Source organism: Miniopterus schreibersii, assembly GCF_964146895.1.
Source record: "Miniopterus schreibersii genome assembly, chromosome: 9".
Classification (NCBI taxonomy): Eukaryota; Metazoa; Chordata; class Mammalia; order Chiroptera; family Miniopteridae; genus Miniopterus; species Miniopterus schreibersii.
Window position 1 is genome coordinate 9,447,629 of NC_138118.1, and position 27,002 is coordinate 9,474,630.

The following is a 27,002-nucleotide window of genomic DNA, read 5'->3' on the forward strand; positions in this document are numbered from 1 at the left end:
AAGTGAGATCATATAGTCTTTGTCTGACTTATTTCACTTAACATAATTGCCCTCGAGGTCCATCTATGTTGTCACGAATGGCAGGTTTTCCTTCTTTCTCATGGTTGGATAATATCCCATTGTTTTATATATATGTTATTGCGAGTAGTGCGGCAATGAACATGGGAGTGCGGATATCTTTTTCAGATCCAGTCTTTATTTCCTTTGAATATATTCCCAGAAGTGGGATTGCTGAGTCATATGGTAGTTTTATTTTTAATGTTTTGAGGAACCCCCGGTCTGTTTTCCATGGTGGCTGCACCAGGTTGTTGAGGATCCTATTCTTTACCCAGATTTTGCTCTGTATCTAATGGGGGAGGGGATCCAGAGCAGCAACAGCTCTTTGAACCCCCCTCCACCAAGATCTTAGTATATTGGGGATCACGTGGCCACAGAAGGTCAGGTGCTGTCCAGATGTGCAGTTCTGACGTGTCCTACGCTCAAGTGAGAGAGAGGTGGGCCAGTCCGATTGGTTTCCCAGGACATCATTGATGACAAAAGCACTGTAATTTCCCTGTCCCCTGGCCTGCTGCTGAACACTTTACTGTGAGACAGTGTGTGCTCATAAATAATGCAAAAACTGTGAGGATTAAAGATCCCCCCCTCCAAACCACACTCACAATTGCATTTTGGTAAGGTCTTCTCATTTTTCTTTGTGGAGTGTTACTGCTAATTTATTACAGGTGCCTCAAAACCTAACTGTGAAACAACAAACCCAAGCTTTCTTCTAAAGGGTTAAGGATGATTCTGTTCTTCTCATTTATTTTCTGAATTTTGGAAATAAGCTCTCGTGGTTCAGAGGACAGGAAGCTACGACAAGGCAGTGTCAGCTGTCTCCTGCCTTCCCACCAAGATACTGACCATCGCATCTCGTGACCCAAAGCGTGGTGGGAAGACTAATTAGTTGCCAGGCAACTGTGATTAAATGAAGGGAGCTAATCTGCTTGGTAGAGACTGGCACACGATGGTGAGGTGGCTATGAAATTTTGATTGTCAATAGTATAAAAAGTAATTGGCGGCAAAGTGAAAAATACTTGGCAGGGGCAATTCACTCAAAACCACGACAGCTGTGTGACCACAAGGCCCCAACTGCAACCACTTTCGGGGTGGGCTTCCGAAGTGGGGCGGAGTGGTCGCCCCAGGACTGAAGAGCTCCGAGGCCCAGTTCGCTCCTCTCCCTTCCCATAGACAGAGGGGCTCAAACCACGGAGAGGTGCTTTCTCAGGGTCCTGGAGGCCAGGAGTCTAAGCTCCAGGTGTCGCAGAGTTGGCTTCTCCTGAGGCCCCTCTCCTCGGCTTGTGCATGGCCGTCTCCTCGTATCTTCACTTCATCTGCCCGCTGTCTGTCTGTCTGTGTCCTAATCTCTTTTTGTAGAAACATCAGGCATATTGGATACGGTCCACCCAAATGACCTCATTCTAACTTAAATACAGTCACATGCTGGAGGCCACAACTTCAACCTGTGCATTTTGGGGAGACAGTTCCCGTAACAGCCGGCCATCCCCCCAACCCCCTGATACCCTTTCTTCCTCCTCTCCCTTCCTTCTGCCTGCCTCTGTCGCCTCCAGCTTGCAGCCCGCCCTGCATGCCCCTTAAATGATCTTGTCCGCAGTCATCTGTGGCGAGGCTCTGTGGCTACAGGCGTGCAAGCAGGAGACCCTGCGTTTTGCAGCCTTTTGCAGCCTGGTTAGACAGACAGACTCACCTGGGAAAGAATGGATCCCAGCAGAGGCCAGACGCCGAGAAGCAGGCGGCCGTGCAGGCGGTGGAGACCGTGAGGCGCGCAGGCCGCTTTCGGGCAGACGTGAGGCACAAACTGAGCAAGGAAAGGGGAGGGAGGAGGCGGCCAGAGGCAGCTGAGACCAGGGGCAGGGATGTGCAGTGGGTTTGGCCACTCTGCTGCCGTCGGAAGCCACGCAGAGGAGCCTGGGCAGGATGCTGTGGGCAGTGGAGCCTCTGCAGCTTTGAGATGAAAGGCCTCGGGGACTGTTTGAGGAAGGGCCACACCATGGAAGAGGTAAATGAGTCCACCCATTTGGACTGTACCCAAAGGTTCAGCACCAAATAACTTATTAGGATAAAATGTATGATTAATTGGGATTCACTACAGATTCAGCTTTCTGCATCTCCAGTGAACTTAGGGAGGTGAGGGACCATAGTCACCTCTAAACCTAAGGGGACATAGCAGAGAGTTAGATGGCCAGTACCCAGGACTGGTGCTCTGTGGACCTGGACTCCTGGCTGGCTCTGCCTTCAAACAGCTGTGTGACCTTGGGCAAGTTACTTAACCTCTCTGGGCCACATATTCTGTGTTAGACAGTGGGAGGTTAGGACTCCATCAGAGGTTTCCATTGATGAGTAACCAGGGCCCCAATATGCAAAGCTGGTGAAAGTGAAGTGTCAGTTGCTTCAGTCCACCCACAATGACCTCCAGGTTCCTGGAGCAAAAGGCCTCTAAATTCCTTCAAGCTCTCTCTGTGAGAACAAAACCCTGGGCTCCCAGACCACACTCGTCTCTCTTAAGGGGTCCTGTGATCTCAGGTCTATTTGTGAGAGAGGAGTTAATGGTTTTCAGCTGAGAACCCCCAAAGCTTTCCTAACTTTACATAAAATCCATTACTGTCAATAATATAGAACTCATCCTTTATTTATTTTTTTGGTAATTTTTATTTATTGATTTTAGAGAGGGGGGAGGGAGGAGAGAGAGAGAGAGAGCAATATCAATTTGTTGTTCCACTTAGGCACTCACTGGTTGCTTCTTGCATGTGCCCGGACTGGAGATCGAAACCACAACCTTGGCGTATCAGGATTACGCTCTAACCAACTGAGCTACCCGGCCAGAGCTCCAGCCTTACTTATTTTTATCCAAAAGTATTTACTAGGTACTGACTGTGGATAAGAACTTTTGCTAATTACCCTAAAGACACAAAAAGAAATTGGGTGTTCTGTCTTCTTTTCAAGTTTATGACTTTTTTTTTCCTTACAAAAGCCTCACACTCTTTTTAAATGTTAGGTTTTTCATTTTAATATTCTTATGAAAAGAATCTCCCATGAGTTTTACAGTGGTTTTCATGTATCTTCCTGTTCTCCACCACACCCTCGCCGGCACCCGTGAGCAGAGGGCGAGTGAAAGGGTTAGAATCACAAATTCAATGACTTTGGGTACTTGCCCATGACTGGCTGGGATGAATGTGTTAAAAAGGATCATGGGTTTGGGTGGGGTGTACTCAGCACAGTGGTTATCTCTCCTCCCCACATCCTATATTGTCCTCATTTTTTGATATTTTATTAATATTTAATCTCTAAAATATTAGAGACATCTTTGTTTGGCCTTAACCCACTAAATCTATTTTTGTCTCCCTCTTTTCATTACCCCAGGAAAAAAGAGGAAGGTTTGCAGACCTATTGGATGCTAAATATTTACGGACCACATTACAGATCTGGGTCATATGGTAAGAATGTAGTTATTTCAGAAAAAGAAGAATGCAGTTATTTCAAAATGAGTTTTAAAGAAAGAAGCATCTGGAGAAAGCCTACTAAAGTAAATCCAGTCTGAATGCTAGTGGGGAGAAAAACACCCCAGCAACCTCTTATCTTTCTACTAACACCACTAACCAAAGAAATATGTAAAATAACAATTTTTTAAAAAGGAGAGAAAGAAAAGAATCCTAATTGTCTACAAACAGTTTTTTATTTTTCATCTGAACGTAGGAGCTCACTTTCTAACCCTCTGAGGTCTGGTTCACCATTACAAGTCCACCTAAAGGGTTAAAATTAAAGACTGACTGTACCAAGTGTTGGGAAGGGTGTAGAGTAACTGGAACTGTTACATACACTGCTGATCAGAATTCAAGTTAGTTCAGCCACTTTGGAAAACTGTTGGGAGATATCTATGACAGTTGAAAATATGCAATTCTGCTCCTGGGCTTCTACCCAACAGAAATGCATACATACATTTACCAAAAGACATTTACATGAACGTCCATAGCATTACTTTATTTGTAACAGCCCCAAACTACAAACAACCCAAATGTCCATCAACAGTATAATTGATAAATTGTGTTCCAGTCATAAAATGGAATACTATACAATAAATGAGATGAGAAAACTAGTAGTCGACACTTGACATAGCTGAATCTTATAAAGGTAATAATGAGCGAAGGGAGCCAGACACACAAAATATACATTATGTGATTCCATTTATATAAAGAGAGAAAATAGGCCAAACTCATCTTTAGTGTTTGAGTTCAGGAAAGTGGTGGTCCATCTGCCTTCTTCAAATATAATCATTATTAATATGTTGGTATGTCTCCCCTTCAGGCTTTTTAATTTTTAAAATACCGTTAATATTTGGGAATTGAACAAATCAAAGCTACTTTAATAACAAGGGGGGGCATTTTGCTTGTTTTCTTTTTAAATATCTCGTTAGGAAAATTTCCAAATGCACATGTAGGTAGAGAGGATGTGTGACGAACTCGGGTTCGCTCCTCACCCAGATCTGACGGTCATGGATATTCAGCTACATTTTCCCTGTGCTGAAGTATTTTCGAGCAAACCCCAGGCTTCTGACATTTCATCCCCAGATACTTCATTAAGAGTCTCGACTACTTGAGGACATTTTCTTAGATGACTCCAGTCCTCTGATCACACTGACAAGAACCATCACCTTAATATCATCCAATACTCAGAACATATGTGATTTCCCCTGATCGTCCCCATATGGCTTCTACAGCCATTTCTGCAAAACAGAAGGACACAAGGGGGTTCTGGGGAGGCTGATATTTTTTTTCTTGACTTTGATATATGAACTTTTCTGGATGTTATTTTTCTATCTCATCAAAGTCATCTATTAAAAGATGGGAATAAAATAGAAAGCAAATACAAAAGCCTTCCGTGGCTCTCCTGGCCTGCTAAAGGCCCTTTGGGAGAGGCAGGATTCTAAAGTGACCCCAGGATGACCCCAACTCCTGGTGACTCCACCAAACGCTAATTAGATGCTAATGTGAAGGGACTGCGTAGATGTAATTAGGACCAGGGGCCTTAACATAGGGAGATGGTCCTGGATTCGGCAGGTGGGCCCCATTGAATCACTTGAGTCCTTAAAAGTAGAGAAACGGCTCCAGCTGGGATCAGAGAGCTGGGAGGGAGAAAAGGTGAGGACCTCAGAGCGTGAGAGGGACTTGTCCCTGGGCTGCTGGCTTTGAAGACAAGGACCGAGGGAAGCAGGTAGAAGCTGAGGACACTGGTGACCAGCCAGCAAGGAAACGAGGTGCGTTCTGCGGCCGCATGGGGCTCAGCTCTGCCCACCACCCGGGTGAGCTTGGAGAATGGGTCCGTCCCCCCAGAGAGGCAGGGGCCCTGCCCACACCTTCCCTTCTGCCCGAGACTCGGAGCAGAGGAGTCCGCCAGCCCCACCCAGCTTTCACCTCCAGAACTGTGCGATACGAACCGTGTGACGTTTTAAGCCACAAAGTCTGTGCTAACTTGTTACAGCAGGGACGGAAAATGAATCCGGGCTTCAAACTCCTTCGCCTGGCCTGTGGGGTCCTCCTAACCCGGCCCCTCCTGCTCTTGCAAATCGGTTTCCCACTGTGTGGCCTCCAGTCCCCCCGATATGTGAGCCCAGCTTTCTCCCCCCCCCCCCCCCCCCCATCTGCCTTCCACCTGAAGCTCTCTCCCTTCTCCCTGCAGCTCTTGGCGGCACCAGCCTTTCCTCATGTCCATCTTTTGTCACTTCCAGGCTGGGCATCTCTTTCGCCTACTACGGTGTCATCCTGGCCAGTGCCGAGCTGCTGGAGCGGGACCTGGTCTGTGGCTCAGATTCGGAGCCCAAGGTGGGGGTGAGCGGGGGGGTCTCCGAGGAGAGCCAGAGCCCCTGCTACTGCCGCATGTTTGCCCCCTCCGACTACAGGACCATGATCATCAGCACTGTTGGTGAAATTGCCCGTAAGTGTGTCTCCTTTCTCTGTCTCGGGTGGGGGACAGTCAACTCAGAGCCCCAGAGGACAGAGCGTGACCCTTCCCAGACTTGGCTCCTGCCGGGCAGACCTGAGCAGCTCCCTGAGTCCTGCTGGCGGCGGCCTTGTGGATTGGGGTGGGGAGGGGAAGTCTGGAGGGGCCCAGCTTTGAATGATTAAACCTTATGGATTCTAAGATGCATTTTCCCTTCCCGCTTCAACATCTCTGAAACTGGGATGTGTCTTACAGTGGCGTGTTAGATTTTAAGTTGCAGTTCTGTTTCTGTTTTAGTAGACATAAAATAATGGTGCATAAAATTCGACGGCACCTTGAATTTGATGAAAAACAGTATGAAATATTTGAAATATCGGTCTAGCAGTAGGAAATCTACGTGACAGGTATGCTGGGCATGAAATGTCCTTTATATACCCCAGTGCTTGTCATTCTTGGACCCACGTCGGGAAAGTACGTCAAAGGTTGATGACCGTGTGACTGGGTCTCGGTCGGAAGACACACGAGGTTTGTCATTTCTTTCTGAAATGACAAGGAGGACTCTATGTCACTTGCTTCCAAGGGTCTAGAAATTGTCTTTGTCATTTGCTTTCCAGTGAATCCTCTAAATATCTTGGGCATTAATTTCCTGGGCAGACGGCTGAGCCTGTCTATCACCATGGGCTGCACAGCGTTATTCTTCCTGCTCCTCAATATTTGCACCTCAAGGTATTTTCTCTCTGGTTGTTTCACAGTAATTGAATTTTGTGCGGTGGTTTTAGGATGGGGTCTTCTAACCCCCAGTGTTCATCGGGGTTCAGGGTCAAGTCCCTTTCACCAGGAGAGTAGAGAATGGGCTGCTTGTCGTCTAGGATGATCTTGCCTGGCATCTACCCTGGCACTTCCCTCTTCCCACATCCCTGGCCTCTCTTCAGCTATCACAGGATATGGGTATCAGTGTGGGGTACTCACTTCACCTACCAAAATATTTAGGATCTTCATGCAAAGCTTCCTGGAGAAATGGGACTCTAGTTGGTAACCAAATTGTCCTGACCATAGTGAAGACAGTTTAGTGATATGTAATATTATATATAATATAATTATAATACAATATACTTGTGTTGTGAAAATTCATTTCACTCTTAGTTTTCGACCCTAGAGTGGCCTTGGTTATAATATAAATCACTCATCCTGCAAACTGCACCCTTTTTCGGCGGTGGGGCCAGGCTGGAATGGCACACGGGGGAGTGGAGAGGGCAGGCGTAGGACTGAAGGTCTGATGAGGCCTTTGCTTCAGGACCGCACAGCGAGGCAGCTGAGAAGCGGCTGGCTGTCTGCGGGTGGGGGCCACGGAAGGCCTCCGCGCGCCCTTGGTAAACTCTCGCTTCCTGTCCCCCAGTGCCGGCCTCATTGGCTTTCTCTTCGTGCTGAGGGCTTTGGTGGCAGCCAACTTCAACACCATCTACATTTACACTGCTGAGGTTAGTGTGGGGAAGGGGTTGGTTCCATCAGGGGGTGTAAGACTTGCTACTTAGAGAGGGCGTCCGTCCATAGATAACACATCCCTGGCTTCTGTTGACTTCTGATGATTTTCTAAAAACATGCCATCAGAATAATGCCAGAAGGTTGATGTGGTTGGGAGATTCCCCTGCCCCTCTGAGTCTAGTGAAAGCCACTGTCTAAGAAGATAGGACCTTCTCCCTTTCTTTCTAAGCAGCGTTCATATAAAAAAATATAAAAACCAATTCATCGTCATAGCACTGTGCTTCCAGAAGAAACAGGGCCCATTACTGTTAACATGTAAAAGTCCCGATTTCTCTCTTTTGAAATTAGAATGTATTTTTCACCTTTATTCCTTTGAAAGATCACACCCCCTTCATCGTTATTTGCTGCATGTAGCTTACATTGAAATGGAATAGTTTATTCTTTCCTAATTTATTGAATTGATACATCTACTACATGCAAGGCATGGCCCCAGGGAGCCAGAGGCTCTTCTCATTAACCCTCACTCTAAAGAACTAATATCCTGAGAAATGAACAGTTTCTGTAGAGGAAGCTTAGTATTTAAATGCTCCTGTCATTCATTGAGCTGGAGAAATAAATGCTGTGGGGACCGATAGAGCTGCCTTTGTTTCCATTTCTGGAAATGGAGAAGGCTCCTCAGGTTACAGACGTGACATGTCAAAACATTAAACCACAGAGAAATAGTCTCCCCGCCCAGGTAAAAATAGGAAATTGACATATTTGACATATATGTAACACTTCTTTTAATTCCATTAACAACAGTTTCTAAAATTATTTTGTGAATTTATGGGCCTAGGAATTGGTGTGTAATATGCTATACTTCTAAAGCTATATTCGAAATACTCAATTTAACACTTTGGAATTTCTTCATTTAAAGGTTGTATTTTTTTCTGATACATATTTTAAAAATCACCTATTCCATCTCCCTAAATTGTCAAAATATGAACAAAAGACTTTGTTAATCTTATATAGAGAAAAGACCACCACCATGGAGCTGAATCCATTGTTCCCTGGTGCGGTCACAGCCTCATTTACTAGAGAGAGCAAGCTACCGGCGGAGGCCCCCCCCCCTTCTATAAACCAGCAGTGGCCCAGTGGCCGCCCGCCTGGCAGGATAGCATGTCGCTTTTGCACTTGACAGACCGTGGCTATCAAAATGTGGCCTAGGAAAGGGGCTGCGTGCTTTGTTTTAGTAAAATGACAAAAGCTGGTTTTTTGGTGGTGTATGTATTGAGAGAAAATTCTCCAGAGTTTCAAAAAACCACTTTCATATATCACCCCTCTAATCTCATTTGTTAAATAACATTTGCTTACTTATGCCAGTTGCTGTAAGAATTCTGAATCAATGGAGCACAGATTGAGTGTTTACTATAAATGTTAGAAAGTTGCAGCAAGCAGGGAACAGGGTGAGGGGTGCCGCGTGTATCTGGCGCTATTTAAGGTTTCTTTGAAGCATTATTTGGGGAATATTTTCTTTCTCTAGAACCACCTTTATGCATTTATAGCTCTCCAGTGGAAATCTGATTCCAGAGCTTGCTTTTCTAAAATTAAATGTTGCATATTCAGTTAAGCACATAGTTTGGAATTTGCTCACTTAAAGGATAATTTCTAAGTGTTTGTTCTTTTTTTATTTTATTTTTTGTGTTTAAATTTATCTTTATTGTTGAAAGTATTAAAGATGTCCCCCCCCATTTTTTTTTTTTTAACCCCCATTGACCTTCTCCACCCTGCTCCCATACCCTCCCCAGGCTCTAAGTGTTTGTTCTCTTTTTATTTTTTGTTTTTATTTTTAAATTTATCTTCATTGTTGGAAGTATTAAAGATGTCCCCCCCCTTTTTTTTTAACCCCCATTGACCCCCCTCCACCCTGCTCCCACCCCCTCCCCAGGCTCTAAGTGTTTGTTCTTTTTGTGATAGTTATGGTTTAAAAATTCAAAGTTGTGTACTTGAGAAAATGAATGTCTTCTATTCTATATCCTTATAGAATATTTGGGGTTTAATATACAGGAGTGGGCAAAAGTAGATTTATAGTTGTGAATATGTTAAAGTTTCTTTTATTATTATTAATTTGTATTATTTGTATTATTATATTCCTGTCCTTACCTATGATGTATGTTTTAGGTAACAATGGGTGCTAATTTCCCCGCTTTTGCCCTCCCCTGCATATACCAAAGCCTGATCTGGGGAGGGAAAGGCAGATGAGAAGGAAGGGCCTGACCTGATGCTCTGTGCCCCGCCCTCCAGGTCTACCCCACCACGATGCGCGCTTTGGGGATGGGGACCAGCGGCTCCCTGTGTCGCATTGGAGCAATGGTGGCACCATTTATATCTCAGGTACACCCAGAAGTCTGCAGGGAGGGTGGGCCTAAGGGAGGTGGGTGAAGAGGGACCCTGGGTCCCTTCAGGTTAAGGGTATAACCAGGATTTCTGTTTTAAATGAGTTTTCTTGTGCCATTTTTCCCTTGTTTGGGGAATTTGGATAGGGGAAGAAGCTAAATTACTGCACCAGGATTCCAGTCGGTCCACAGCAGGTACTGCATTGTGAGCAGGGTTTGGATTTTGTTGGGTTTTGATGGGGGAGGGTAAGGAAGAAATGGGTGACATAGGAGCTTGGCTAGTTAATTGTTCATACTTGAGCTAAATCAGTCATGGCCAAGAAGGTTTTGTACAAATGTGGCCGAAGGGGGTTTGTGATGATGTGATTTTAGAACAGGAAAGATTTGGTCTTGGTCCTGGTTTCTCCTAAAACCCGTGTGATTTCCTAAATGATGAGGGCCACAAGGATGTCTCCTTATGTTGATGAGGTGACTTTTGGATTGTACCTAAAGATGTGGACTGGTTGCTGGGGAAACAATCATGTGATTAGAGGGTTGGGAATTTCAGTCCCACCACCTTGACCTCTGGGGAAGGAAGAGGGACTGGAGGTTGAATTAGTCACCAATGGCCATGTGTAATGAAGTCTCTATAAAAACCCACAAGGGAGGGTTTGGAGAGCATTCAGGTTGGGGAACCAGAATGCTTTATGTGCCACTGTGCTGGGCCCCAAACTCCAAAAGGACAAGGGTTCCTTTGTGGGAGACCTCGCCCTATATATTTTCTTCATCTGGCTTTTGATTGATGTTCTCTAATATCCTTTGTTATAAACCAACAGCCTAGTGAGTAAACAGGTTTCTGAGTCATGGGAGCTGCCCTAGCACATTAACCAAACCCAAAGGTGGGGTTGTGGGAACCTCTGATTTACAGCCAGGTGGTAGAAGCACAGATGACAACCAGGACTGTGACTGGCACCTGAAGTAGGCGCAGTCTTGTGGGACTGAGCCCACCTCCAGGGAGATGGTGTCAGAACTGAGTTGCTTAGTGGTGTGGGGGAAACCCCCTTGCCACATGTGGTAATTGGGTGCAGAACCCCAAATAGGGGTGCAGTTCTCAGACAAAGGGTGTGTCATGGGCTGAGCAGACTCTAACACGTACAGTATTTCCTGTAACTCAGCATGAACTTTCTACCGTCTTGCAAGGGTTTTGCCCATTTGTCTTTAGGAAAAATGGGGCCAGCTTTTGTCTTGTGACTTTGCTTTCAGAGTTCTTTCATATTTTTTCACCATTTCCCAAAAAAAGGATGTGATGGTGAAAGACAGCAGTAGACTATAATCCTGTTTCTGGGTTATCAGATCAGGGGATGGTTCATTTTCCAAGGTTCAATCAGGGATTGAGTCTCTCGGTTCTCAGCCACTGGCAACACTTTCTCTGGGTGTTTGTGGGTCTTTATCCTGAGGCCACAAGGTATTTGGTGGGTTTACGGATCAGAAATGATCCCCAACTGGGACCAGGTCTCCTGCAGCCATAAATCTCTGCTCTGCTTACCTTCTTTACAGGTAGGTTACTCATTTATCTAAGCCACCCTAATTTTACAAATGAAGATAAATAATAGCACCCACTGCATAGGTTTGTTCTGAGCATTAAATAAGAGTATCATACGTAAAGCACGTAGCCCAACATCTGACACACAGTAAGCACTCAATAAATGTTAGCTAATAACAACGACCAATAACAGTCGAGGCCAAAGGCTAAATATTCAAATAAAAGTATTTTTGTTATTGCTAAAAATTTAAGTTTATGTGTGTGTGTGTGTGTGTGTGTGTGTGTGTGTGTGTGTATAATATAAATATTTAGGTTCTATCAATCACTATGCGATTGGGGTGCTTTGCTTTCCTTACAGGTTAGGGATGGGAGGTTTAGAATCTGGGAAGTTTTGTTTGTTACTAGGATATCTGTCTGGGTTTGGAGTGGGGTGAGCTGCCCTGGACAGCAGGGCTTGGTGTCACTCCTGAGCTAGTTGGTCATCCTTCCCATGGACACGGTGCTCAAGCTTCAGGGCGTGTCAGAATTACCAGGGTAACTTGGTAACGTGGAGATTCATAACTACCCATAGACTGATTCTGTATATGGGACCATCACCTGTATTTTTAACAAGTGCCCTGAGTGAATCTGAGGCAGTTGGTCTGTGGCCCACCCTCTGAGGGGCACCACCACCTACAGGGAAGGTACCAGCTGGGAGATTAGCTTCTAATTTCACTTGGCTCTCTTCCTGCCCTAAAACAGGCTGTTAAACCAATTATAGTATTTGCTTATTAATTAGTAAAATGTTTACACACTTAATGACTCTATACATTTAATTTAAAAATCTCTTTAAAATGAATGTTTCAAGATGTTTGGCAGTTAGAAGCTTTAATGATATAGAAATAAATAGGAGCTTTAAAGGTTCAACAAGTACAGATGGGACCAGTACCGGGTCCTTCCCCGCGATCAGGGACTGCCTTCCGGTGCCTTAGCCGGGCCTGCCTGGGTTCTGCAGCGTCGGGCCTGCAGGTGCTACTATAGACGGGTAAGGTCCTTCTGCGTGTACGTGGCTTTGGACTTCACCCCAGGTTTGCAATATAGGCCCATCTAGCCATGGCCATGTAGCTGTGGGGACTACGGGGTCTGGGTAACACAACTAAGACTGTTTTCCTGTGGCCAGGCTTGCATGGTGTCACATCGAAACACAGTCCAGCATCCAATAAAAGCATTGAAAACAGTTTAAATCTTTACAGTAAGCCTCTTAGAGAGGTGTCAATGGGAAAGTCAATTCGTAACTCCCAGCAAAATCTTTAAAAATCCATTTTGCTGCCCTGGCTGGTGTGGCTCGGTTGGGTGTCATCCCAGACACCAAAAGGTCACCGGTTCAGTTCCCAGGCATGCAGGAGGCAGCCGGTCGATGTCTTGCTCTTACATTGATGTTTCTCTTTCCCTCCCTTCCTCTCTAAAAATCAAATCTTAAAAACTTCTTTGCCTGCCTCACTTGCGTTGTCCCCAACGGCATAGCAGTTGTCCCTGATCTCCAGTCTCGTCCCCTCAATCTCATCACCCCTCAAAGTTCAAACTACGAAACACAGCCTGAACTAGCTCTTCTCTGGCCCCTTCTACAGCCTCCAGAGCTCTTGGCTGTCTCTCCAGCAGCTCTCTGCCCCTCCTAACTGAAATCCTATAGCCTCTCAGGGTTCAAAAGAAGCTGGATACACAGACTCTTTCTTAGGAGGCAGGAGAATTCCTTCATTTAAGAACCTATTTTCGTGACTCATTCGACAAGTTGTTTTTGGAGTAATCCTCTACAAATTCTAGATACCCTCTTGTATAGTTTGGCAGTTAGACCACCACAAAGGACTCAATTAGCTACAATCTATAATTGATAGAATTATTTTATGTCATTTCACCATTCAAGTAGCCTTTATTGCACGCTTACCCTGTGCCTGGCATTATTCCAGTTCTATTTATTTGTTAATGTCACGTTGTAAGCTGGTTGAGGTCACATTGTAGCTTGCAATTAACAGTGTGGTAGTTTTTATACCATGGGCATTGGCAAATGCTACTGTCAGGGCTTTTTTTGGGAAAGCATGTTGTCAGACCCTGGGCACCATACCTGCACGAGACTCCTGCCCTCAAGAGACTCACATTCAGGTTGGGTACTTTACAAATATGCAAATGGCTAAGATAATTTCAGGTTGTGGACAGTGCCTTGGAGGTAATATATTAAGAGGGGTGACAGGTCTTTTAGGCTGGGCTCTCTGGAGTTGAGACTGAAATATGGGGAGTTGACAGTTCATAAAGGGAAATAGCATTTCAAGTAGGATGGCAGCTGGTACAGGGACCTGGCGATGGGACAGGTATTGGCTTATTCCAGGAACAGGAAACAGCTGTAGTGAGCAAGCGGACAGATGTGCGGGGGGAGAATGTCCCTGTAGACAGACCTATTGAGGACTTTGGATTTTTTCCTTAGGGGTAGTAGGAAATTTAAGGGTTTTAAGCAGGTGAGCGAGGCAGTCAGTTTTGCATTTAAAAAGAACACTCTGGTTGCTTATATAGTGACTTGGGGGGGGCAAAAAAGGGGGGATAGGGGTGGAACAAGCTCATAATAAAACCCTGATTTTACACTGCCACGCACTAGTCACATGAAAAGGAAGATTCCAGAAAACCCTTTCTTGTATAGTGCAAAGATACAGGAAAAGACTGCATAAAAACTTTAAATTTCTGCACAGAAAAATAAGGATACAAGATACACCTTTATCTTTCAAGGGTCTCAAAAAGCTCTAATGGAATTGTCACAGCTGAGCAACGATTCTCGTCCTACCAAATCCCTTATCTCCAGCAGCATGAAAACCCGATCAGTCAGTGCAGAAGATGGTCCCCAGGGCTTCACAAGTTCACGGAATGAAAGATCATCCGTTTTATATGTTCATAAGTGATTTCTAACGGGCCATAAATTTATCAAGAAACTATAGTGTTAAAGATAAACCTGGGAACTAAAGTAAAGACAAATTTTGATCAGTAATAACTATTGCAATAGGGGAAAGAGTCCAGTGTGAACAGAATTCAACTTAGATTTATACAGAGGTGACTGAGCATTTTTTGTTGTTGTTAATCTTCACCCAAGGATATTTTTTCCGTTGATTTTTAGAGAAGGGAGGGAGGGAGGGGGAAAGAGGAGAGGAGACAGAGGGAGGGAGAAAGAGAAACCATGTGAGAGAGACACATCGATTGGTTGCCTCCCGAACGTGCCCCGAGTGGGGCCGGGGAGCAAACCTGCAACCCAGCTATGGACTTGAACCCGGGACCCTTCAGTGTACGGCTGACACTAACCACTGAGCGACGCTGGCCAGGGCTGACTGGCTGTTTTAAAGGGCGGCTTGCGGGGTCTGGTAGTCAGGGAAGTGAAAAATTGCAAAAAGCAGGGAGGGAGCTTGGCCCATGTGAGGCCAGACAGGGCCCTCTTTTCGGGCGTTGGCTGAACAGGCGGTAAATTCTCCGGGTGCCCGAGTTATCTCAGGCGGCGCCTGCAGGGGGCTCGGGTCGTCCCGGGGTGCGGCCCTGAGCTGTTGGGAACCGAGTCTCTGCAGACCGAGGCTGAGGCCCAGGCCAGGAGAGGCTCGGAGGAGCCTGGCTGGAGCTTGGGCAAGGAGAGTCTTTGTCAGTGTCAAGTGTGGCTCATAAATGTATTTGTGTTTATTGTATTTTGAGTGATTTAAGCGATTTCCAAAGGCAATTTTGACCAGCTGTGATTTTTTCCTTCTATGCTAAAAATAAAAAAACTAAAATTAAATTTCACTTACCTGGTCTTTTACTGGAGATAAGAAATATAAATATTTTAATGAAGCTCTTTCAATATAGTTAAGTATATGTATGTATAAATATGCATATACATTTACGCAAATTAGATCATTGCTCATATACTTTTTTAACTGAGATATACTTTATATATAACAGTATATTCGTTTCAGGTATTTGATATAACAATTTGATATATGTATGTATCACAAAATGGTTACACGGTGAGTCTAGTTAACATCCATCACCACAGTTTTCTTGTGATGGGAATTTTTAAGATTTACTATCTGAGCAACTTTCAAATGTACAATACGGTATTATTACCTGTGCATGTCATGCTGTATGTTATATTCCCAGGACTTATTTTGTAACTGGAAACTTGTATCTTTTGACCCCCTTCATCTATTTTGCCTCCTTCCCCACCCACCACCCCCTCTTACAACCATCAATCTGAGTTCAGACTTTTTGTTCCTTTGTTTTTAGATTCCACACATAAGTGAGGCGTATTTGTCTTTCTCCGCCCGGCTCCTTTCTCTTAGCACAGTGCTCTCAAGATCCACCTACGCTGTTTCAAGTGCCAGGATTTCCCCCTTTTGTGTGGCTAGTATTCCATCGCATGCGTATAGCACATTTTCTTTACGCATTCACCCACCAGTGGACACTTACTTTGTTTCTGTGTCTCCGCTATTGTAAATAATGCTGCCACCAACACAGGAGAGCAGATACGTCTTCGAGTTAACGTTTTTGGTTCTTTTGGATAAATATCCAGAAACAGGATCGCTGGGCCACATGGTAGCTCTATTTTTAACTTTTTGAGGACTCTCTCTGCTGATTTCCATAGTGGCCGCACCACGTATTCCCACCAGCAGCACACAAGGGTTCCCCTTTCTTCACATCCTTGCCCACACTTGTTGCCTCTTGTCTTTTTGATAACAGCCATTCTAACAGGTGTGAGGTGATAGCTCGCTGTGATTTTGTTTTACATTTCCCTGAAGATTACTGATGTTGAGCAACCAACTTTTCAAGTACCTGTTGACCATCTGTAATCTCTTCTTTGGAAAAATGCCTATTCAGATCCTCTGCCCACTTTTTTTCTTTTTTTTAATAAAGGTAACTTAAAAAATATTTTAAAAAATATTGAGACAGGCAGACAGACACATCGATTTGTTGTTCCACTTATTTATTCGTTCTTTGGTTGCTTCTTGAATGTGCCCTGACCAGGGATCGAACTCATAACCTTGCTGTATCGGGACGACGCTCTAACCAGCTGAGCTACCCGCCCGGGGCTCCGCCCGCTTTTAAATGACTTGTCTTTTATTGAGTCGTAAACGCTTTTTATATATTTTGGATATTACGCCCTTATCAGATATGATTTGCAAATAGTTTCTCCCATTCCGAAGGTTGCCTTTTCCCTTTTGTGGAAGCCCTCACCCCCTCCCACCCCAGCCCCGCCTCCGGTTAGCTGACTCGTTCCCTGCTTAGGAAAGCCCTCCCTCTTGCCCCAAATTTAGTCTCCGTTAGGAGCTCTTTTGACACTTTGCCATGTTCCTTCATATTGCATATTGATTGTGGTTACCTATTTGTCAGGCTATTTAAAATCTCTCTGTTCCAGTGGACTTTAGGCCCCATGAGGGCAGGGATATGTATATATTTTGTTAATTTTTTATTCCTAGCTCCTTTCTCCAGGGCCTGGCATATACTGGGTACTCAGAACATTCTGTGAGTGATGTTCCTAACTGGCTATTTCTTATAAAAAGAAAACGCATTATTTTTACTTTTTTTTTATCCAACTATTTTATTGAAATAGTTTGGGTCCTCAGAAAAGCAGATGCCACCATGGAGTTACATATCCAAGAGGTTTACAGGGAAATACCTGGAAGGGCCAGTGGGAGGGCGCAGGCGTGGGCAAGGAGAGCTTTCAGATCACGATAAAGGTGTGACAGGGGCGAGGACCTCATTTAGCCTGTTCTCTCTTCGGGTGAAGCGCGGAGTTTTATGTCCCAGCGTTTTACTTATAGATCTTGAATCAGTACTCATACATGAGGTGGCGGGTTGGTGTTTGTGTTTTATCTTTCCTGGGTTCTCACTGTCATCCAGATTTCATGAAAAATAAATGTTTCTTCTTTCCCTGGACTGTTCCTTAGAGATTTGGAAGAACTGGTCTATGAAAGTGCATCCTGGGCCTTTTGAGAAGGTACGGATGTACTTTTAATTTTTTTTAGTATTTTTTATTGATTTGAGAGAGAGGGAGGGAGGGGAAGGGAAAGATAGAAATGTCAATGATGTGTCATTGGCCGGCTGCCTCCTGCACGCCCCCGCCTGGGATCGAGCCCACAACCCGGGCATGTGCCCTGACCGGGAATCGAACCCCGATCGCCTGGATCAAGGGTCGACACTCAAACACACTGGCTGGGCAAGGATGTGCTTTTTAAGTCGCTCTTCTCTGGTTCTTTCTGTTGGTTTTATATCTTCGAGTAAATGCCAGGAAACATTTTTATTGAATATCTACTTATTCAAATTTATAAGCAAAGAACTGGGGGTAGAATTGCTATGGCTCTTTTCATCCCCTGTATTAGTGACTATTTCCTTTCACATTCTTAATTCCATGCACTTAGGATTTTGTCACTTTCATAACTAGCTTTATTTTTTTCTAAAATAGCTCTTGGATCAGTTCATCTGTTTTTAATTTATTCATTTAGGCTTTTGTTTTTGTGAATTCTTTTGCACTAGTTTCTTAGGTTAACTTTTTACTTCTTGAGTCAGACATAGTTCAGTGTTTATTTTTATTGACAAGACTTACAATCATTTTGGGATTTTTTTTTCTGAATATAAAAATGTTGTAAAACTTCAAATACAGGAATGTATAACCAAGAATGGAAAAATTCTTTGTAATTTGATCACCAGAGATAAACACTGTCTCTCAATAGTTTGGGGTATATTCTTCCAAATGCTTTTCAAGGTATGTTTGTCTTCCTTGATATACCTGGGTACCAGCAGCATTTGTATATATGTAAATACACATATTTATTTTTTACATATTTACAACGTGTGTCTATGTGTAGATATAGTTTTTACTTAATGACCTATTTCAAGTCTCTGGGAGAGGGCAGGCCTCTCACAAACCTGAAATGGCCTGAGGGCAAGGAAAGAAGCTTGGCGGGGGTTTCTATTGTCGGTAGTGAGGGTTCCATGCTAGGGCAGGGGCTTGTGTAATTGAAATCTCCGGCTAGCACCACAGGGAGGAGCATTCAGGCTTTTTTATTAGTTTGTCCAGAAGTTGGGGAACAAGGGGAAGAGAGAAGGGTGAGGCTTAAAGGCTGTCAGTAGCCATCAAGTGGAGCCAGACTCCTCTTGGCACTATCTATGTGTATGTAGATAGGCCCGTGTATAACATACACACAATCACAAACCCACCCCCCACACATCCATATATATGTGTGTGTGTGTGTGTGCGCGCACATACACCGCAACTGCCTTTTCTCCTTAATCTTCCCATGTCAGCGTGTGTGGATCAGCCTCGTGCTTTCAAGCAGGTGCATAGATCTCTGCTCCGCTCATGTGCCATTGTCATTAGCTTGTTTGTGAATAAGTTGCTTCCATGTTCTCATTGGTTTCACAGTGGGACACAACATCACACACACACCTTTGTATGTGTGCAACAACTGTCATTCATTCAACACAGTCATCAAGCTCTTCTATGCTCCGGGGACTGCACAAGTCAAGGCCCCAGATTCTCTGAAGTTCCATTTAGTGGAGAAAGGACACGGGGCAGTTTACTAATATGTGAGACGTGGGGAATGCTATGCAAACGTACAAGACCGGGAAGGAGACTGTGATGAGGGTCTGCTTTACAGGGTGGTTAGGGGGCCTCTACCACAGGGCGGGGGCCTCAGAGTGGCTGGCAGATGTCGAGGGAAAAGCAGAATTTTGTAGAAAAACTACTGGATAATTTTTAGATCAGACATTTCAAATTGTGATGATCTTGTCAAATTGTCTTTATTTTTTAAAAATTTATACATTCCCTGATATATTAACATGTTCTTAAACGAGCATCTGTTTCTATCCATTATCACCAAAAGGGATATATCCTTTTCTTTTAAACCTCTTTTGATATGGTGCAAAATACATTATATCATCTTAATCTGTAATTTGTTCATTTTTAGTAAGGCTATGCACCTTTTATTACCCATTTGTATTTTTTTGTAAATTATTTACGTGATTTGCAATTAGCCAGTTATTACTATAATACAGATATTGTGGTTTGCTTTTTGATTTTACTGGCACACTAAATTTAAAATATTTTTGTAGTGAATTTATCAATTATTTTCACTTGAGTTAATGTTTTGTGTCATGTTTAATGGCCTTCACCACTTGTTTATCCATATTTCTAAAACACTGAAAGTCAATTTATGCTCAAGGCCTGAGGTTAGGACCCAGCTTTAAAAAGCAACAGAACAATGCCCAGATGGTTGTTCCCAGGCCACGAATCATCCTGCTGTTTGGCTCCTCTCAACTGATTTACTACGCCCCTATTATAATAAACCAAATTTCCATAGATACTTGTATCTATTTTGGCACCAGTGACACTGCTAATGACTGAAAGTTTAACGCCTCTTAGGCTAATAACCTCCCTCAGACTCTCCCACCCTCACGCATGTTTTCAGGTTTCCTGACTTTTTGTTAATTCTTTCAAATTAACTTTAGATAGAAACAATTCTTCCCCAAAATTGATTTTTTAAAAATCCTAGTGGGATTTTGAAATCCATTAGAATTAATTACAGATTACTTTGGTGAGAATTATGTTATATAATAAAAATGTATTTTTCCATCTAAGAAATACTCAATTCTTCATGTCCCTTAATAGTTATAATTTTCATGTCTAATCCATTTATTCCTATTTTTATCATTAGCTGTGTCTCACAAACTTATTGTATTTTCATAACATTCTATATATTTTAATTTTTGAGACTCCCTTGACACAGTTTAAAAGCTTTGAGATTTTGCTGTTATCTTTGTTATTTATAGCTTGAACCCATTCTATAATTTTAATCCTTTAAAATCTTTTGAGGTTCATTTTATGGCCCAGAATATGGTCTGTTTGGTGAATGCTCCACGGGCTAGAAAAGAATATATATTCTGCTGTTCTTGGGCAATGTGTTGTATGTCAATTAGATTCTGGATGCTGATGGTGTTGAATAGCTTTTTAAAAAAACTTGGCTTATTTTGTATCTAGTTCTATCAATTGCTGAGAGAAGGGCACTGAAATCTCCCGACTGTATGTGGATTTATCTATTTCTTTGTTTTTACTGAATGCATTTTAAGGCTCTTTTGTTTGGTGTATAAACTTTTAGGATTGTCTTGTTGGACTGAAACTTATTAGGTAATGTTCTTACAGTCCTTGGTCTGGGCTGATTTTTAGAAGTAGAGATTATCAGATCTTTCATTTTGATAGTTAATCTAGAGTAGGGCCTGAGACCAGCATTTTAACAAACTTCCCAGACGATTTTTATAATCAGATATTACTCACTTGCAAACAATAGAAATTGACTTGGGTTAACTTAAAATTTATTGTAAGAATATCCAGTAACATCCGCTAGAGTGCTCAAGTCCGGCTAGGAAGCAGAGCCCTGTACCCCTCTAGGGAAGCCGACGACAAAGCAGTTGCTCTCCTAGCTGGTTGAGCAGTTTGAGCTAAACTCAACCCACCCAGGGTCCCAGAGGTGGGGACAGTTTAAAATTCATTTTTTTGGTGGTGAGAATTTTGATGTTCAAAAGTAAAAGGGGCAGCAATGGCAGAATTTAGACACAAGCCTAACTCTGGCATGGTGTGCTCATGATTCAGGCTGCCTGGTCTCTTGGTTTCTGCACACTTGCCCTTTTTTGAGGCTAGCTTCCCAGTCTTATAAATGGATTCACATACACAATATTTATGACTCCTGTTTTGGGAAATAAAGTAAAAAATGGTACCTGTTATTTGCTAGGCCAACTACAAAATAGTTAACGAGGCTATTATTATGGGCATGCCAAATGGAATGAGTCACTGGAAGGCAGCAGGCCTTGTGTAAAGGATGGGCTCTCAAACTGTCTTACGGGAACTTGGGGGCGGTAATGGCGCTGTCAGGAGTCTGCGTGCGACTTTGGACAAGTAGCCACTGAGCTCGGACGCTAAGCTCATCTGTAAAGTTAGGAGGTTGAACTAGACAAGAGTTTCTAGGCCTCTCCAAATTGCAATATTCTATAACTAGATTCCTTAATTAGTTCATTTTTGTAAGATGAGTTGACAAGTACCAGGTGCTTGGCTTTTTGCTAACTTTGGGCACAGTCCTGCAGAAACTGACATGGAGATGGCCTGTCTGAACTCGCCACTACTAGGGTGAGAGGATCCGGGCCAAAGGATGTGTCTAGAGTGGCAGAAATCCATTCTGACTGTGGGAAAAAGTCACCAGATAGTTTTGTCACACATGAAGTGAAGCATAATGGACAAGACACATGATCTTTTCAGAGACCCTGAGATTGTATTTCTTCCAAAACACTTTTTCAGGCTTCACTGGTGAGTCCCTCTTTCCCCTTTGATGTGAGGATCAGTTTAGAAGTGCCTAGGGCACAATAAATCAAGTCCTCCTTTGACTTGCAGGTTCTGATGAGCACCTCACTGCTGGGGGCCCTGTGCCTCTTCTCATCGGTCTGTGTCCTATGTGCCGTTTCTGCATTTACTCTCCCCATTGAGACGAAAGGTCGCGCCCTACAGGTAAGTGATGCAGGGATCTTTGGAACCACCACCTTTGGAACAAAGAACATGAACTTAAGAGATGGAAATCCTTTTAAGCAGACAAGATGATATTCCTGTGCTGACAGATATTTGTTTAGCGTGTCCAAGAGAAAAACTGGGTATCCATTTCCCCCATGTAACCTTGAGAAGCACTGAAGTTCAAGTAACTGATGGTCCACTTCAGACCTCTGCTTCCCGTAGCGGTTACAGCTTGATCCAGGGCCCAGGGTGAATGACAGCTGCTGCAGCCTCGGCATTCTCCCCTTCCCGCTTTCCCACCTGGGTGTAAGCATTGCCGCAGAACTAAAGGTGGCCAGAGGAGCAGGAGCTGCTTGTTGCCTTGACAATGACCGGTGTTTGCGCACTGGTCCAGCTCCCTTTCCCCTAGTATCGGCCACCCGTGCTAAGCGTCAACGCTTCAGCTGTGCCCCGCTGAGCACACCCACGGGTCAGTAGACACTGGCTGCTTACTGGATTTCGCAAAGTGCAAGGTCTGCTCCCGCGGGCAAAGGTGTAGAAAACGGGGCCTCTCCTCACAGCATAGGTGCCAGCACTGACGCTTCCTGCCTTGAACACAGAGCTTGTGGCTGGAACGCAGGGTGTCCTGTCCACGTGCGCGCCTTGGCGGGGTGGGGAGAGCAGCTGGCGTTGATCCCGCGCTGCTGCTCTCAGGATGCTTCTCTGGCTGAATGTGACTTGCCCTCCCTCCCGTCCTATTCACAGGACACACAGATCCGCGTTAGTATTGGCGCTGGCACGGGTGCGTTTTGTTGTCTGAATAGATATAAGGCAGGCACTTTTGAGTAAAGGAAAAAAACCCCATACCACTAGATTTCTTTTCCTTAGGTCTAAAATATCCTACTCCATTTTTTAAATCCCTGGCTTATCTTTAAGGTATGTATTTTAACCACAGATTAGATAACCTGTCACGTAATTACAAATTTAAGGCTGTGCTTAGGTTCCATACCTAGAAAGGTAACCCATTTATTGATGCCTGAAGCCAGAGACTAAATTCCATGATTCATATGATACCTTTTCATCTTATGTAAAGGGATTATTGCATCCTTCACACAAATGAGGAAACTAAGGCAAGCTGAGTAACTTGTATAAAGGAACAAGCCAATAGTAGGACTGGAATTTAAAACAGATTGCAAAATTAAGTGATGCTAAATCTTATCTAATTTTCCAGACTTAAGTAGTAACACTACATATAAAAGGAAACCAGGCTCACCATCTAATGTGCTGTATGAATTTCCAATTAAAGCCATATCCACTTGAAAAGAACACTCCCTCTTCTGTTGACTGGGACTTGATTTTAGCATTGTGGTGGCATCATTTTATGTCTGTTTATAAGCCTTTTAAATATATCCTCCTTACAACTTTAACATGTATGTTCAATAAATACAATTGGGCACATAGAGCCACTGAGTGGCTATGTCTTTGGAAAAATCTTAAAAGGTGCGTGTATCTTGCAGTCTCGTGAACACTTAACATATGAAACTGTCTAGTGACTCACAATAAAACTAGTAATGTTTAAAACATGCCGCCAAAATTTAACCCCCAACAATTTGACTGGATGAACCAACCTGGTTAATAGTAGTAATTCTTCTTCAGAATTATTTTGATGAGCCTGGTAAACTAAAAAATAAACTCCTGAAAATGGATATTTATAACATGATTTTTTCCCTGAATGATGCCTGCATTGCACTAGAATAACTGAATTAAACAGCAAGCATTGCATTGTTGTCAGGTACACAAAGATAAATTCTTTATAAGTTTATTAAAGCGCCTTTATTACTAGTTTCTAGTGCCAGACAGCTGAGTATAAATGGAGAGACTTTTTACTAAATGTATTGATCTATTAAATAACTTACTTTTCCAGCAAATTAAATGAAGACGCGAAAACCTATGTCTACCAAAGAAGAAAAACACATTTTGTCTTCACAAAGAACAGTGGTACATTTTTAAAAACCTGGTTTTATTTCTGCTACTTGGTAATTAAGAAACTGATTAGTTTTTAAAAATAAGGCACACGAGAATAAGGTGGGTTAACTGCATATTGCTTTCTTCCTGAGGGCCAATATACATAGAACTTGTATGAAATATACTCAAGTCTCAACCTTTAGGTGAATAATTCTCAGACAAAACACATATATACTCCCATGAGGTCTACAGCAAAAGTTAGAAATTTTGTAGCTAAGACAAGAACTTGGGACGGTATCATAAAAGCCTTCAAATAGTCATCAAATTTACAATATAAATGAGCATATTAAAACTGTGGCCTCCATAGTTTATTAATGAAAATTGCTTATTCATAAAACAACATGCTTAAATGAGTATGAGTCTTGTATATAAACAATTTCCCCCACACATTCTGTTTCTACTCTAATTCCATTAGTTTACAGGGGAATCAGATTCCTATGTGATAAAACAAATGAGCGCAAGCTTACCACATCCTGTACTGTCTGTGGAAACGCCTAAGGTTTTTACATGCATACTTAGTCTTTTATTCCTGTTCAGACTTGTTGCGGAGACCTCGGAAACTGGGGACCCCAGGCGTGGCTCGCCCCCATTCTGCAGCCATACTGGTGGCCCTGCACTAGAAAACCCCACACGAGAGGGTTTATTCCCCCGCTTCCACGGGGTGCAAATCGTTCCTATTTGAGCCACAGGCACACATGGCTTTCAGCAAGGAAGCCTCTTCTGTAAGGGGCCAGACAGTTAATATTTTAGGCTTGGTGAGCTACATATCTTCTGTTGCTTTTCCCCTCCACAAGCCTTTAAAAATGTAAAAGACGTTGTTAGCTCTGAGGCTGTGTAAAAGCAGGACCCATAGGCTGAATTTTGGTGAAATAAATTTCTAGGCCCGAGATGAAGGCCGCTCCTGCCTAGGGTGCCACATCAGCAACTCAAACTTGAGTAACTTTTGGGTCCTAGGGATGCCTTGCCCAGAAGTGTACTGGAACTGGCCAGCCAAACCCCAAACCCCAGGCCAACTCGGCTCCACACTGACTTTGTCCCTGATACTTTACCCTTTAAAAGCTTCCCGCCTTCTGCCGCCCGCAAGTGTTAAAGTTTGTTTGGATCACCTGAATTGTCCTCTTTGATCACTTTAAACAGTTTTTGGTGACAAGGATGGAAGCTGACTACTAATGGCCCGTGAGACAGGACGACACACAGGCGAGGGGTGCGCTGAGCCCTGAGTTCACTGTTCCTCTTGTCAAAGCCGAGGGCTGTTGGTAAGTCCCTCTTGGATTTGAGCTCCACTCCCTTGTGTGTAGCTCTCCAATCTAAACACTATTTAAAAATATATATATCGTTCCCAGAAAGGTTCCAGGACAGTTCTATTGGGAGTCTGCAGGAAGTGGTAGCTTTTAGGAAACTCATAAAGCCTAGAGGGAAGTCCACAGAATGAACTACGTTAAGAAATTAGATTTTGTTGTGCTGTTGGTTAAAGCAAAGTAGGCATAAACCAGACAATTAAAAGCCATTAGGGTGTCTGCCACTTAAAGAAATCTTCTTGGGAATGGAAAAATAAATCTATTGCTAATAGGAATCTCAGAAGCCAAAGCTGAAAAATTGGTGGGCACAGGTCAAAAACTTCTAAGAGGTTAGAGCACTCGCCACCTAAATTTAAGCCTTCTGTGCTAGGATAAGTTGGTCATGGAACAGATTAGATTGAAATTAGTTCACCTGCCAATCTCAAGTGAAATTCCATGCAACAAGGTACATGTAAAATACCACGCAAGCCCCAGCCCAGCTTAGATAAAGAAATGGGATCCTCAGGTTTTTTTTGAAATCCTCACCTGAGGATAATTTTTCCACGGCTTCTCAGAGATCAGAAGGGAGAGATACATCAATTGGCTGTCTTCTGCATGTGCCTGCAACCGGGGTAGGTGTCCTTGGCAGGAATCAAACCTGGGACCCTTCAGTCCACTCAAACAGGCTAGGGTGGTATCCTCAAAGTGTTAAAGAATTGCGTGTTCCACTTTCTGGCATACCCGCTTATTTTATGTCTCAGAACTATATATCTACAAAACTGTCAAACTCTTATTGCAACAACCTAAAATCACAATGGCCATTATGGCGAATGTTACAGTTAAAGATCATTCACGTAAGAAGTGCACATGAAAGTAAGGGGTTTCCAAATCAACAATCAGAATGGAATGCCTATTTTAATTGGTATGCAGAACACCCCCCAAAGTATTCAAAATTCCAAAACTGCTTCATTGAAAGATTCATTGCAAAAGGCTAAATGAAAAATTAAAGACACAAGAAGTACCTACACAAAGACCGATGTGACTCCTCCTACCCTCCTCTGCCTGAGTACTCAGTCTGCTATAGCTATAGTCTATTGGAATCGTCTTTCCACTCTGAAGACCATGAACAGAAGTCCACCAAGTTAGTGGACCTGCCAGCCCCAAAGCCATCATCAAAACACTGCCCCTAAAAATGGCATGTCATTTGTAATCAACTGGGACACTGGAAAAGTGTCCTTGAAGGTTCTGTGAAATCCATCCCATACCAACTTCAACGCTCAAAGGAGGGCCCCCAGATGGGCTCCCCCAAAACTGATGTGAATCCGTTAAACAGCCAAGGGGAAATTGAAACAAAAACCTTGCTAAATTCTGGTTGATATCAGAGCTACAACCTCTACTTTACTCACTACGGAGCCTGCAAATGGAATGCTGGGAAAATGAGCAGAATCTGGTGAGAATTCTTACCAAAGTCAGCTCTCCAGATCTCCACAGTGCCTGGTAGAGAAACAAAACAGGAGATAAAACCTGAATGGATATATTTTTTAAAAGTTGTATGATGTTTATGGGAAAGGAATTTTCTATGTGATCAAGCTGGCTAAGATTGGAATGGATTCAAGTTTTAAAAAAATTAATTTTAATATCAAAAGTACACTGGTGCAAAGTAAAATCAAAAAAGAGAAAAAAAATTTTTAAAAAGCACACTGGTACAAAAATTAGAATGTTTTTGCTTTGTTAAAAAGGACAGAATTTCCTTATATTATTGGTATGGTCTTAATAAGAAATTGCAAATAGAGATTTTTCTCTAGCTTTTAAGTAATCTGCCT

At 43.3% G+C, this 27,002-nt stretch overlaps 1 protein-coding gene across 1 annotated transcript in view; it reads left to right on the plus strand.

The window, feature by feature from the left end:
- The window catches only part of SVOPL (SVOP like), a gene marked incomplete at both ends in the record, with an annotated part of 56,195 nt that overhangs the window by 21,226 nt on the left and 7,967 nt on the right, over positions 1–27,002 (plus strand). Inside the window, 6 exons of the mRNA XM_081146476.1 lie at positions 3,418–3,491; positions 5,780–5,985; positions 6,606–6,717; positions 7,388–7,469; positions 9,757–9,846; positions 21,785–21,902. Coding sequence (XP_081002602.1) covers positions 3,418–3,491; positions 5,780–5,985; positions 6,606–6,717; positions 7,388–7,469; positions 9,757–9,846; positions 21,785–21,902 — 682 coding nt within the window. The remainder of the gene's footprint in view (positions 1–3,417; positions 3,492–5,779; positions 5,986–6,605; positions 6,718–7,387; positions 7,470–9,756; positions 9,847–21,784; positions 21,903–27,002) is intronic.